Below are 14798 nucleotides of genomic sequence, written 5' to 3'. Positions count from 1 at the left end.
CATTTTAATCATCTCAGATTCCGTGATCCTTGAGTTTTCTGGAATGACTTGATCTTTAGTCCCAGTATCATACTCCTGGGTGTTCTCTCCTTGCAGGTCACTTTGAGATTCACTTTGGATTTGACTAAGAGTGGCCTCTGTCTCAACACAGAGAGTTGGGCCAGAGATGTCCTGTTCTTCAAAGTCAGTAGACATAGCTGTGAGAAGCTCTGTGTTTTCCCGTCCATTCTCAAGGTTTGTGTTTTCCTCACATTGTCCGTCAGTGCCACCGCTTACTGGTACAGCTTCCTTGTTACTTTCTCCACTGTTTTCCTCATTCTCTGCCTGTTCCAGAGATTCTGGTTCAAATCCTCTTTGATTCACCCCATCTCCATTGTCACCGCTACCATCTGTATTTTCCTTTTGAACCAAAATGGCTCCCTCAAGTTCAACAGGTTCCACCAGGGTTTCTGTGTCGCAGTATTGGGGTTGTTCTACTTCATATTCAACCTGAGTCTCTTTGTCACCAAAATGCACCAACATGGCTCCTTCAGGTGCAGCAACATCCACCTGGGTCTCTTGGTCACAGTACTTGGACTGCTCTGCTTCAGTGTCTGTTTGTTGCTGCAGGCTGTCATTCAACTTGTCTTGGATCAACTTGTCAGAAGAGTCTATCTGCAGTAGTGCCCTCTCCTGGTCATGTGAGTAGTTGTCAGCCTCATGTAGAAGTCGGCTTCCCCCTGGTGTCCCCACCTCGCCATGGTCCAACTGCATCTCTGGTGCTTCGCCTGGAAGATCACAGGGAATAGATTGGAGGGCCAAACACAGGTCATTCTTCAGCGTCTGAGAGTGCAAGCACGGAAATTCAATGATTGCTGGAGGGGAATTAATTTGGAGCCATTTGTAGAGAATACAATCAAGGCCTTGATCCCGGCTGAATTAGAATGCAGAATCACCAACTGACTCAACAGGATTAATTAACATTATGATGATAATCCCACGGAGGACAATACTGCAAAACAATGACGTCAGAAAAAAGAAAAGCCAACCATCCTCGTTTTGTATCCCATCATGCAACACAAACATAACCCTGACATTTCTAACAGTGATTCATCCAAATGACAGAAGACAAATCAAATAAAAAACATGACTGCACAATATCATTCAACATGATTTGAGTAGGATGGTGGTAAATAAGCAGAGATCAGATATGAGCAATTGCACCGGTGGGTTATTTTCTTACCAAGCATGCTCTCCCCGCCATGACATGGCTGGGACTCCTGAGCCAATCGGGAGGTAGAGTCTGCACTGAGAGGCCCGTCAATCATCTGTCCTGCATCCCCATTGGTGGTTACTTCAGGTGACAGCACTATCCCATTTTTCTGATTTGGGAGAGAACGAGCAAAATAAATCTGAATAATCTTTCAGAAAGTATTTTTCCCATTAGAACTTCCTATTGTTCTAGTGTTTGCTGACATGGAGGCCCTCTTTGAAGTCATGATGAGGAAACCTTCACTCAGCAGTACTTCAAGGTGCTGTACCTTCAGAGTGTCTTTGAGGTGGACCACCTGATCCCTGAGCTTATCCCGCTCATCCCGCACGCCGGCGTCTGAGAATTCCCTCTGCCTCTCTAAGGCCTGAGCCATACCCAAGCAGCAGCAGCAGGGGGAGGAGGAAGAGGAGGAGGAAGAGTGGGTAAAGAAGGGAAGGATAAACACAGTAAAGGAAGAGAGAAGCATTGAGGGGGAAAAAGAGATACAGTGGAAATGTCTTGGTTAGTTTGGAGCGTTAAACTTGAGTAGCTGACAGAGGAATGGAAGCGTTTTCTGTAGAACTTCCTGGAGCATTGATGCGGCTAACAGTTTGAGGTTCACCCTCTATTCCGCGAGCGTACCCCAATCTTTTTCTCCTTCCATCCGAGGGTCTCCTGCAGGTCGGAGATCTCCCTAACACAGCTGTCCCGTTTGAGACGGAGCTGGCCCACCTCCTGGCCACGGGACGAAAGCAAGATGGAGGAGAAGAAGGGACAGAGGAAAAGGGAGGGACAATCAGCATGCAGAGAGTATGCAGCAGGAAAAGAGACTACAGTAAGTTTAGGAAGAGACCTAAGTTAGATCTATGTTAGTGTTATGTTCTGAGTGGAAGTACTGTTTTTGTTACCGTAATGTTGTTAGCAGGAAGTCTTTGCGATGACCTGAGTACTCACGGTTAGCAGTTCTTCACTCTGTTTCAGCGTCTCTCTCATCTCGTTAAACTGGCGCTGCAGAACACTGTGGGCGTGCCTCTCCCTCTCAAACTCCTTGGCCTTGTCGTTGTACTCTCGTTTAGACTCGTACAGCTGCTCCTCCAGCTCAATGAGCGAGTCCTTCAGCGTGTCCACCTGGTACATGAGGTTGGACTTCTCGTTGTGTAGCTGGGCGTTGGACACCATGGCCTTACGGTACTTCTCCTCAGACTCCACCAGGGAGTCCTGTTGAGAGACAAAATGGAGGACAGTGGAGGGGTGAGAGGTCAGGGGAGAAACAAAGCAAAACAGTTAAGCAGTTAGTATCTCAACAACAACTACGCAGACGTTGTTCGTCTTCAACCGTGGAATACTTACTGTAATAATCGTGTTTCTGGAGTCAACAAAATCATTCTAAAAACATGGACTGTAGACCATGGAACATCTCTTTCTCAGATATACTGTATGGTCCTACTCATAGAAGTATCTCTATGGTCCTACCTTTATCTCTCGAATGGAGGCCTCTGTCTCTACTGAGATAGAGGTGTCACAGCTGCCTCTGCGAGAGGAGGGCCCGCCCAGCGATGCTAGAGTGGCTGCTGAGAGGGTAGAGGCAGTCCTGGAACCCTGGGAGGAAACAGGACAGGGCCGTCTTGAAGGCTGTTTCACAACAGACATATTCCCTACTTCATCTTTAATACATTAAAAGCTAGAGTTTCAGATCAGGTGTGTGACCCGTACCTTTTCCAGGAAGTCCCTGTCTGATCTCTCCTCCACCTGTAGAGGGAAAAAAAACTTGGTTACTCTCAGGAGAGGAGATACACATATTTACAATGTCACTAATTTAGTTGATTGACACACCGTAAATCGAGGCCATGCCCATACTGTATCCGTCTCTGTATATCCACACACTGCATCACAACAAACATCTTTAGAGTCATTAACCCTCTCTGGATCCCCATCTGATTCTGAACCACGGAACCACTGGACACTACAGAGTTAGTCATATCATATCCACTGGACACTACAGAGTTAATCTTATCATATCCACTGGACACTACAGAGTTAATCTTATCATATCCACTGGACACTACAGAGTTAATCTTATCATATCCACTGGACACTACAGAGTTAATCTTATCATATCCACTGGACACTACAGAGTTAATCTTATCATATCCACTGGAGACTACAGAGTTAAATCATATCATATCCACTGGACGCTACAGAGTTAATCATATCATATCCACTGAGACTACAGAGTTAAATCATATCATATCCACTGGACGCTACAGAGTTAATCATATCATATCCACTGGACACTACAGAGTTAATCGTATCATATCCACTGGACACTACAGAGTTAATCGTATCATATCCACTGGACACTACAGAGTTAATCATATCATATCCACTGGAGACTACAGAGTTAATCATATCATATCCACTGGAGACTACAGAGTTAATCATATCATATCCACTGGACACTACAGAGTTAATCATATCATATCCACTGGAGACTACAGATTTAACCTTATCATATCCACTGGACACTACAGAGTTAATCATATAATATCCACTGGAGACTACAGAGTTAGTCATATCATATCCACTGGACACTACAGAGTTAATCATATCATATCCACTGGAGACTACAGATTTAACCTTATCATATCCACTGGACACTACAGAGTTAATCATATCATATCCACTGGAGACTACAGAGTTAATCATATCATATCCACTGGACACTACAGAGTTAATCATATCATATCCACTGGACACTACAGAGTTAATCATATCATATCCACTGGAGACTACAGATTTAACCTTATCATATCCACTGGACACTACAGAGTTAATCATATAATATCCACTGGAGACTACAGAGTTAGTCATATCATATCCACTGGACACTACAGTTAATCATATCACTGGACACTACAGAGTTAGTCATATCATATCCACTGGACACTACAGTTAATCATATCACTGGACACTACAGAGTTAGTCATATCATATCCACTGGACACTACAGTTAATCATATCACTGGACACTACAGAGTTAGTCATATCATATCCACTGGACACTACAGAGTTAGTCATATCATATCCACTGGACACTACAGTTAATCATATCACTGGACACTACAGAGTTAGTCATATCATATCCACTGGACACTACAGTTAGTCATATCATATCCACTCCAGTCCAGGCTGCATGTTAGTTGTCAGTGTCACCCACACACCAATGCGTCCACACAGAGGCCCACCTCACATTGGCCAGGTCGGGACCATATATTCTTTGCTTGTACCAAAGCTGCAGTCTTTGTAATGTCCACCAAGGGGCATAAGGAACCTGAGCACTGTCAGCTGTCTATGAGCATTCCCTTGGTGCAGAGGACACACAGGACAGACCATAGAGTTCAGTTCTCTGGACAATACACTCTTCATTGGGATGATAATAAGTGGGCAGTCATTAACAGAATAGAGAAGAGAGAAAAGGATGTAAGGACTAGGCCTAAAGAAGGCTGCGGGTTAGAGGGAGTGACCAGTGAAGAGAGCTCACCACTGGGCTGGCACGGGCAGAGCTGGCCCTGGACGAGGCCCGAGAGTTGGAGCCCAGAAAACCACTGTAGTCTGAAGGCTGGCACAAAAAGAAGACGGATAAAATAGGAAAAGAGAAGGAAATGAAAAAGAGAGAGAGACGTTAGTCACAGAGTTTGTCAGTCAGCAAGCAGGGACAGACAGCTGAAGCAGGGACAAACAGAGCTGAAGCAGGGACAAACAGAGCTGAAGCAGGGACAGACAGAGCGGAAGCAGGGACAAACAGAGCTGAAGCAGGGACAGACAGAGCGGAAGCAGGGACAGACAGCTGAAGCAGGGACAGACAGCTGAAGCAGGGACAGACAGCTGAAGCAGGGACAGACAGCTGAAGCAGGGACAGACAGCTGAAGCAGGGACAGACAGCTGAAGCAGGGACAGACAGCTGAAGCAGGGACAGACAGCTGAAGCAGGGACAGACAGCTGAAGCAGGGACAGACAGAGCGGAAGCAGGGACAGACAGAGCGGAAGCAGGGACAAACAGAGCTGAAGCAGGGACAGACAGAGCTGAAGCAGGGACAGACAGCTGAAGCAGGGACAGACAGAGCGGAAGCAGGGACAGACAGAGCTGAAGCAGGGACAAACAGAGCTGAAGCAGGGACAGACAGAGCTGAAGCAGGGACAGACAGCTGAAGCAGGGACAGACAGAGCGGAAGCAGGGACAGACAGAGCTGAAGCAGGGACAAACAGAGCTGAAGCAGGGACAGACAGAGCTGAAGCAGGGACAGACAGCTGAAGCAGGGACAGACAGAGCTGAAGCAGGGACAGACAGAGCTGAAGCAGGGACAGACAGAGCTGAAGCAGGGACAGACAGAGCTGAAGCAGGGACAGACAGCTGAAGCAGGGACAGACAGAGCTGAAGCAGGGACAGACAGAGCTGAAGCAGGGACAGACAGAGCGGAAGCAGGGACAGACAGAGCGGAAGCAGGGACAGACAGAGCGGAAGCAGGGACAGACAGAGCTGAAGCAGGGACAGACAGAGCTGAAGCAGGGACAGACAGAGCTGAAGCAGGGACAGACAGAGCTGAAGCAGGGACAGACAGAGCGGAAGCAGGGACAGACAGAGCGGAAGCAGGGACAGACAGAGCTGAAGCAGGGACAGACAGAGCTGAAGCAGGGACAGACAGAGCTGAAGCAGGGACAGACAGAGCTGAAGCAGGGACAGACAGAGCGGAAGCAGGGACAGACAGAGCGGAAGCAGGGACAGACAGAGCTGAAGCAGGGACAGACAGAGCTGAAGCAGGGACAGACAGAGCTGAAGCAGGGACAGACAGAGCTGGAGAGACAAGGGCATACATTGATAGACAAGTCAACCAGGCCCTGTTAGACCAAAGACAACCCTCCCACACATCAAAAACCCAGACACATACAATTCCATGCGTACGCTCCACTCTAGACTCCACCATTGTAGACATACTGCAAACCCCACGCAACAAAGTCACAATCAAACTGTGACTTGACACAGTGTTTGCAAAGGTCATCGACACACAAGACGCACTGTAAGATAATTCAGGATGGTTATTGGTTGAATACAGCTAACTGAAAACATGGATTCCTTCTTCTGGAAGTCTGAAATCCACAGGTGGGAAAGACAAGAAACCCCAATAGAAAGAAGTAGTGGGGTGACGACACTGTCATGCAGACTTCTCCTGGGGTGGCCAACCCTCCTACTGGAGAGAATCAGTTCTGTTCAAGCAGGGCTGGAATAAAAGCCTGCACACCCAGCCTGCCGCTAGTATCGCTTCAAGAGGAGGGTGGGTCGACCCCACAATGCAATTCCACGTTGGCACATGGGGCATGCCAAGCAAGGCCCCCTCATCAGGGGAACACAGTGATACATTCCATGCATGCTGTCTATTCAAGCCTCCCTTTTGATTTGAAAACCGTCACAACAACCACAATTCTAGACACACTTGAAAACCCCACACAATCTCACTAGGACTTTGCACTGTGTTTCCAAAAGTCATCAACACACAAGACAGGGTGGGAATTAGTGGAATATAACGAGTTAAAGAAGGATTCCTTGTTTGGTGAGTCTGATAAAAACAGAAGACACCACTGACCCTGATAGAAGTAGAGACTGACAACACTGTCATGCAGACAGACTATGGCCAGGGGTGGCCAACTGTCTTCCCAGAAACCTATTGGATGTGTAGGCTTTTGCTCCAGACCTGCTCCAATACAAATGGTTCTACTAATCAGCTGCTCATCTGGGTGTTGATTAGCTGAATCGTGTTAGAGCAGGGCTGGAACAAAAGCCTGCATACCCAGTAGCTCGTATCTCTCCAGGAGGGTTGGCCACCGCTGGACTATGCAGTCCCATGTTGCCACAGGGGGCATGCCAAGCAACCTCCCTCAGGGTAAGAGAGGGGGCGTCAGCGCTTCTTACACCGCGAGAGATGGAGCCACTAAAGCGCCGTGTGCTACTCTGCACAGCCTCGTCACACACAGAGCCCTGTAGATAGGAGAGAGACACACACACACACTGCATCAGACTTCACCTCACGCACACACGCATATATACACACTCTGGATCAGACTTCAACTCACAAATCACACACACAAACACACACTGCATCAGACTTCACCTCACAAACACATACACAAACACATACACACTGCATCAGACTTCACCTCACAAACACATACACACTGGATCAGACTACACCTCACGCACGCACACATACACATCCATCTCAGTAATCATGCAGGAAAAGGGCCAGTCTTATAGCATGCCACCTTGAAGACACCACTGTACTTCTGCAACTCAGCTTACTGTCTCACGTTCTCCTTAACACATCAAAGTGTTTTGGAAATGTAACTTTTAGGGCCAGGACTGTATGTGGGTCTTGATAACATCTAGCCCCTCTGCCAAACCATTCTCACATGCCTTATAATGACACTAGCAATGACACATCACAGATCTATCTATCTACTGTCTAAACAGGTGGTGAAGGGTCAGAGGTCATAGGAAAGAGGAACCAACCCTGTGACTCTGGGTGCGTGGGCCATCAATAAAGAGCATGGAGGGCTGAAGATGGACAGAGAGGGAAACAATCCAACATTCTACTGTAAGTGATAAACAACAGTGATTCTATCTAGTATGTACAACTGGAAAAAGCTCTACGTTTTGAGAATCTCCTATTCTGTCATTCTAAGAAACCAACAGGAGGGTGAGGTTGAGTGGGTAGGGAAGGAGGGAGAAGTTGAGTGGGTAGGGAAGGAGGGGGTGAGTGGGTAGGGAAGAAGGGAGAAGTTGAGTGGGTAGGGAAGGAGGAAAGGAGAGGGTGAGTGGGTAGGGAAGGAGGGAGAGGGTGAGTGAGTGGGTAGGGAAGGAGGAAAGGAGAGGGTGAGAGGGTAGGGAAGAAGGAAAGGAGAGGTTGAGTGGGTAGGGAAGGAGGGAGAGATTGAGTGTGTAGGGAAGTAAGGAGGGGAAAAAGGAAATGGGAAAAGGTGGAGCAGCATTGGGAAATGGAAAGAGGGATGAGACGTGAAGGAGAGAGGAATAAATGAGTGGGGACAGACCCGGCCATTTTGAGTGGAATTTTGATGTCTGAGGGAGGGGAGACTGTTGGAGCTGCAGTACAGATCAGATGAGAAGTTTCTCTACAACGCCACAACACACACAGAGAGAGAGAGAGAGAGACACAGAGATGAGGGGAGAGTGAAAGAGAGAGAAACAAAATAAGAATAGAGAAATGATTCCTCTGGAAAATGAACCCAACAGAGAGAGATAAAATATGTCAACTCCTTTGACAAGGGACCAAAACAAAAAGGCATGTTGTTATGTCCAGAGGCATTTCAGACATTCATTAGTGACAGTTATTATGACAAGGGAAGTGCGGTGACAATACAGTGGACAACCAGACCGTCCTGTTAAACCACGTTCACTGTCTGGGGTGTGCTGATAACTAGCTGGGTTATGAGCCATGTCAAGCGCATGGATGCCTTCCCGGCCAAAAGTCTACCGTTTCATTACCATAACAACTGTCTGTGTACCAGTGTTAACTTAGTCCTACTAGCCTAGCTTATAACCATGTAGTCTTGCTTGTTTGATAATGCCACAACTCTCAGTGTGTGAACCTTGTGTGTCTTCAAACCCCCTTTTTAATAGAACACCTTCACCGCCAGTGATTCCATCATCATCACCTCAGATTTAAATAGAGGTGTTTTTCACACGACAGGTGGTGTTCCCACATCAGGCGGGGTCCCATCGCCATATTGGGACGAGGCATGGAGGAGTTCCTTTAAAAAGGTAGAGAGAAAATCGCCCAGACTTTTGCAACGGTTAAACCATGTTTCAAAGGCCACATTCCAACTCTGATACCGGAGACATGTACCGGAATGTTACCTCAGTCGTGTGTAGTATCTCTGAGACATCATGACACATGGAGGAAGAGACTTTTACAACCGTCTCATTGCTGACATTCTTGATGTCAAATATGACCGGTGGGAGTTCAATGAGCTGTGTGTTATGTCAGGGCCCTATTCAGCCTAGATAGCTGAAGCGTTACAGATTGCGTGATGGAAATGTAAAGGTGATTTCCCATTGAGCCGACATACGCAGCGTTTACCATGAATGCAGTCTTCGCTAACGTGGGAACATTGCTTTTACTGCAGCGATACAGATTGAATGGAGCTCTTAGTCTGTCCTATATACAGTAGGCCTTATACTATGAGATGTTAGAGAAGCAGGAAGTAGATATCATAGAACTAGTCATTTAATAGGATCTCTATGGTATATACTAACCCTAAGGCTTCCTCGGCTCCCCACCGACATCCGTTCCTCATCGTCTGAGATCTGGGAGGGAAAGGGACATAAACACAAACACACAACAATCAATCAATGCACAAGGTGTATCATTGTGGGTTGTTGAGCTGTAGCAGTGGATTGAAGCTGCCCCTAGACACTGACCTAAAAGTTCCCATTTGAATCCTAACCCAGTTCTGCTTTGGATTTGGAGAGGATGAGCTGATCCTAGAGCTGTGTATAGAGGCAGCCTCTACCTCAGAGCGTTCCGGAATCATTACTTATATACACAATAACATACAGAAAAGAAAGCACATGTTTGTCAGACAGGCCGTATAACGGTAGAGAGAGGGGAGATGGGGGAGTCAGGCTGTATAACGGTAGAGAGGTGAAGACAGGGGGAGTCAGGCAGGCCGTATAACGGTAGAGAGGAGAAGACAGGGGAGTCAGGCTGTATAACGGTAGAGAGGGGAGATGGGGGAGTCAGGCTGTATAACGGTAGAGAGGAGAAGACGGGGACTCAGGCCGCATAACGGTAGAGAGGAGAAGACAGGGGGAGTCAGTCCGTATAACGGTAGAGAGGAGAAGACGGGGACTCAGGCCGTATAACGGTAGAGAGGAGAAGACAGGGGGAGTCAGGCCGTATAATGGTAGAGAGAAGACAGGGAGAGGATACAGACCGACGTGTGTCTCCGTGAAGGACGGGAGGAGTACCTCTCACTCTCCTCCTGGAAGGCCCGGAAGGAAAGAGGAAAAGAAAGTACCCGGTTAAAGGTTAGAGGTCAGGAGGAAAGGTCAAGGAAGTGGTTCTGGGTCTGCCACCAGATGTGGATTTTATAGACAAAAACCAAACAAAAACACAACCTGCACGGGGCAAAACTGGATTGGTTTTGGGAACACTGGGGCTGGGCTGGGGTTATTTCCATTCCCATTCCTGTCAGTTGACCTGGATGTAGAACATGTCCAATTGACTGAAATTGAAATGGATTCAAACCCATATCTGGACATGACACTGCATGCGTTTATTTACAGTACACTACTTATGCATTCCCTGGCCTCTCTACTCTGATGCAGGCAGACTGCCACTGGTTAGACAAGCCCAGAGAGAGGTGGGGGTGGGGTGAGGAGGGTCTACTGTAAACTCCTAGGTCATGTGACATGGATTTAATCCTCCCGGTGGGTTGTCATGGCGATCCCAGTACCGTGAAAAGGGTTTAACCCCTGTCAGATGGCATGGGAGACCCCCGTAGCGGTACAGGATCTAGTGAAGTGAGGATCAACTCTGTCCCTGTCTGGCCTGGTTCACGACAGACCTTTAAAAGCACACATGCTGCCCCTGTGCTGCCTGAGAGCACCTACACATGCTGCCCCTGTGCTGCCTGAGAGCACCTACACATGCCAAGCTTCTAGGTCCAGCTATATCCAGGACAACTATGATATTATCAACAGGATGGGACATAGAAATAGAGAATACTAAACACATATATTGCACAACACAGGGGGTGTTGTGTTCAACACTGTGCATGCCTCACATTTACTAAACACTTCCTGGATGCAGGCGATGCAGGCAATGCACTGTACACAGTGAAACACTACTACTACCTAGGGTTTGCAGTAAGCTGTTTCAATAGACAGCATATATTATATTACCAGTGTGCAGTAAGCTGTTTCAACAGACAGTGTGTATTATATTATCAGAGTCATCATGCAGTCACAGCAGTCTAGCAGAAACTAGCAGGGATCTTATACTGCAGTACACGTCCTACCATCCACTGCTCAATGTGGCCCCATTTGTTGTCCAGACCATAGTATTTCTGGGGGCGGAGAGGAGAGGGCAGGAAGAGGAAACCAGAGGAAGGAAGGCATTAGAAAGGAAAGACAAGGAAATGGAAAGAGATAAAAGCGACTTGTTTTTTAACAGTGCTGAACCCAAATAATCGTACATGTTAGACAAAAGATACACACAGCGAGTGATTTGATTTAGGTCAAGGGATTTGAAAGATACATTCATTGATCTTTGATCTGACAACGACAGTTAGCATTCAGATGCCAATAGGAGTGAAACGTGAACAGGAAAGAGAGAAGGAGAAAATTTGAAGAAAGGAGGCCTACCTTCTGGCTTTGATACACCTAAAACAAAATGGAGGCCTACCTTCTGGCTTTGATACATCTAAAACAACATGGTGGACAGAAGGAGCAGGACACCACGGAGAAGAGAAGGCAGGACAATAGAAAGACAGTAGGTTAGGACATGTTGTTAGTATGGAGGACGAACAGGCTTTTGGTAACGTATATTACCACCGTGCAGAGGTGTGTGTGTCACCTCTTTCTGCTGTCTCTCCAGTTCCTTCATGCGTATCTCCCGTGCCTCTGCTCTGGCCGCCCGCTTCGCTGCCAGTCTCGCCTCAGCCTGAAGAAGACACAGACAGAGAAAGACAATATGCATTCAACAGGGTGTATGTATAACAGTCAAATGAAAGCAGACCACATAATATTCCATGGTCTCTAATCAGTATCTCTGCAGTGACTACCATTACTGCTAGCGTTAGCGTAAGCAAGCTGAGCAGAAAGTTCAACATAAAACTCAGTAAGCCCATTAGGTAAAGATGACACATTGAGCTGTGCTACTATCAAATAAGTAATAATTTACATGGAAACAGTTAATGAAATAATAGTTGATTATTAAGTTTCAAATGAGAGGGAAGCGTTACCATAGCAGCTAAGAGTGAGGGACTGGGAGCTTGGTGTTGAGGCTGTGGTTCCTGTATTTCTGTTAGTGTTTACTATGCAGCTAGCTGGCTAATATAGCTTGAAACAAGCCTTTGAAGTTAAATTAGATCAGAGTGCTTTTAAGTCTGCCCGTCCTCATTAACCTTTAGCATTTGGTTATCAATGCTGCTGTGATCTCGTCACTCATTTCATTGTTTAAGAGAATACCATGATGACCAATAGCCATGCTTAACACACACACACACGATTCTGAGCTGATTGCTGTATAGGTTCCAGGTAATCCACTTATTCTAATACACTGTATGATATTATATTTGTAAAAAAAAAATATATATATATTTAACTAAGCAAGTCAGTTAAGAACAAATTCTTATTTACAATGACGGCCTACCGGGGAACAGTGGGTTAACTGCCATGTTCAGGTGCAGAACGACAGATTTTTATCTCGTCAGCTTGGGGATTCGATCCAGCAACCTTTCGGTTACTGGCCCAACACTATAACCACTAGGCTACCTGCCGCCCCATATTATTATTATTATACTATTATCATTATATTGTTCTAAACATAGAACAAAAATTATTTGGTACGTATGATCAGTCTTTTCTAGGCCCGCTTCAGTCTTTTCTAGGCCCGCTTCAGTCTTTTCTAGTCCCGCTTCAGTCTTTTCTAGTCCCGCTTTAGTCTTTTCTAGTTCCGCTTTAGTCTTTTCTAGTTCCGCTTCAGTCTTTTTCTAGTTCCGCTTCAGTCTTTTTCTAGTTTAGCTTCAGTCTTTTTCTAGTTTAGCTTCAGTCTTTTTCTAGTTTAGCTTCAGTCTTTTTCTAGTTTAGCTTCAGTCTTTTCTAGTTCCGCTTCAGTCTTTTCTAGTTCCGCTTCAGTCTTTTCTAGTTCCGCTTCAGTCTTTTCTAGCTTCGCTTCAGTCTTTTCACACCACACACACACACACACACACACACACACACACACACACACACACACACACACACACACACACACACACACACACCGTTTTAATGTCATCAGCTGATATCTGGTCTGGTGACACAGAGCTTCCAGACCAGCTATCAGAGATCATGATTGCATCGACAAAAATGAATAAGGTCCCGAGTCGTTCAGTGAAAGCTGAGATCAGGGCCCCAAAATAAAATACTAAACAAATCACTGGCTATCTTACCTTCAACTGAGGAACTGCAGACAGAAAATCCATTCAGGACAGGAACCCACTACTTTAAGATTGTCTCTCTATTCCACAACCAAACCATACGAGAACGGCTTTCACTTTCTAGTTCACCACTGAAGTGGCCTTTAGGAAACATATGCGCCTGTTTACAGCTTCTACCACAATCTTCAATCACAAGAATAAAAGTGATTCTGAAAAACGCAGGACCAGCAGCAGCCACAAGAGGGGAGTGTTCCCTATGTAGTTTTATTACTGAGAGAGGCTGTGGATGAGCCAGCATTTCTGTCTGGACACTGGTGAGGACACACCCAACCTCACTCTGACCATAACAACACTGCTTCCCCTAGCAACAGCCCAGCCTACAACCAAGCACATCTGATTCCCTTCAAAACATATTCAAATAATCAGATTCCACATTTTGATGTCCATGTCATCTTTAATGCTTGTTTCGTTGTCTATTTGCAGAAGAGATCAAATCCGTAAGATCGTTGAGGATTCGATGGCACCATTCCAGTTCATCCTCTGTCATACTCTGAATGTGTATTAGTACTGTGAAGAGGGCAGTGGCATAGGGCCAGGCAGTGCTGGCAATGTGCGTCCACTGGATCCCTTGGTTATGGGGGGCCTGCAAACTCTCACTAGCAAGTGTTGCATTGGCCTTCTAGGGATCTGCATAGCAGGCCCTAGAATTTGTACACTATAGACCATTGCAAAAGTCATTACGTTGTTTAACTGAAAGATGGGCCTACATGTCATTTGCACAGCAACACATCCCAGTCATGGTAATTTGTAACTTTTTAAAATGTATTATATTTGAATGTATTGATGACTAGTACATCTATTTGGTTCACATAACAAACCTCAATGAACAGTTCCAATGTTATTTGTGTTTGTTGTGCAAAGACTGCTGGCAAATATGCAAATACAGTTCAATAATATTGTAGAGTAGATTCAGAGGCATGGCTTATTGGGGGCGTGGCTTTCAATTTGTTATTTTTGGCCACCCGGAAGTGTAAATGTCTTTCCAGTTCATCTGGTCTGTTCCCTTTCAATTACCGTTGTGATTTGTGATGGGAGGCCAAGTGATAATTATGTTCACACAGGCCTGTCACGGCACTGGAAGAGGGTGTAACTACAGAGATCATCAGGCTACTGAAGGGCTCACTTCTGCCTAACTACAACACAGACAAAGGTAAATGGAATACCAGTCTGCTAGTTGAGGCTGGCGCTTTATGTTAGTCTGGAAAGGCCTTGATCCAGTCGGGCCTGTTTCCCCCATTGTGCTTGTTTCACAGCTGGTTGAGAGGACGGCGATAGTGATCAGCACACAGGA

At 46.2% G+C, this 14798-nt stretch overlaps 1 protein-coding gene across 19 annotated transcripts in view; it reads right to left on the bottom strand.

Moving 5' to 3' along the window:
* The window catches only part of lrrfip1b (leucine rich repeat (in FLII) interacting protein 1b), a 36253-nt gene that overhangs the window by 6430 nt on the left and 15025 nt on the right, over positions 1-14798 (bottom strand). The window contains exons 2-16 of one of the 19 annotated variants that reach the window (XM_071330448.1): positions 11881-11967; positions 11710-11727; positions 11324-11371; positions 10238-10285; positions 9558-9608; positions 8333-8413; positions 7794-7838; positions 7197-7262; positions 4773-4850; positions 2945-2980; positions 2705-2830; positions 2186-2449; positions 1874-1966; positions 1521-1616; positions 1223-1361 (exon numbers count right to left, since the gene is read on the bottom strand). In XM_071330448.1, coding sequence (XP_071186549.1) covers positions 1223-1361; positions 1521-1616; positions 1874-1966; positions 2186-2449; positions 2705-2830; positions 2945-2980; positions 4773-4850; positions 7197-7262; positions 7794-7838; positions 8333-8413; positions 9558-9608; positions 10238-10285; positions 11324-11371; positions 11710-11727; positions 11881-11967 — 1276 coding nt within the window. Of the gene's footprint in view, positions 1-1222; positions 1362-1520; positions 1617-1873; positions 1967-2185; positions 2450-2704; positions 2831-2944; positions 2981-4772; positions 4851-7196; positions 7263-7793; positions 7839-8332; positions 8414-9557; positions 9609-9722; positions 9838-10237; positions 10286-11323; positions 11372-11709; positions 11728-11855; positions 11968-14798 lie in introns of those variants that run through there. The other 18 variants (XM_071330452.1, XM_071330449.1, XM_071330451.1 and 15 more) reach the window with 18 other exon arrangements.

This window comes from Salvelinus alpinus, chromosome 10 (genome assembly GCF_045679555.1).
Source record: "Salvelinus alpinus chromosome 10, SLU_Salpinus.1, whole genome shotgun sequence".
NCBI classification, from domain to species: Eukaryota; Metazoa; Chordata; class Actinopteri; order Salmoniformes; family Salmonidae; genus Salvelinus; species Salvelinus alpinus.
This window is presented reverse-complemented; position numbering and strand designations above follow the sequence as displayed.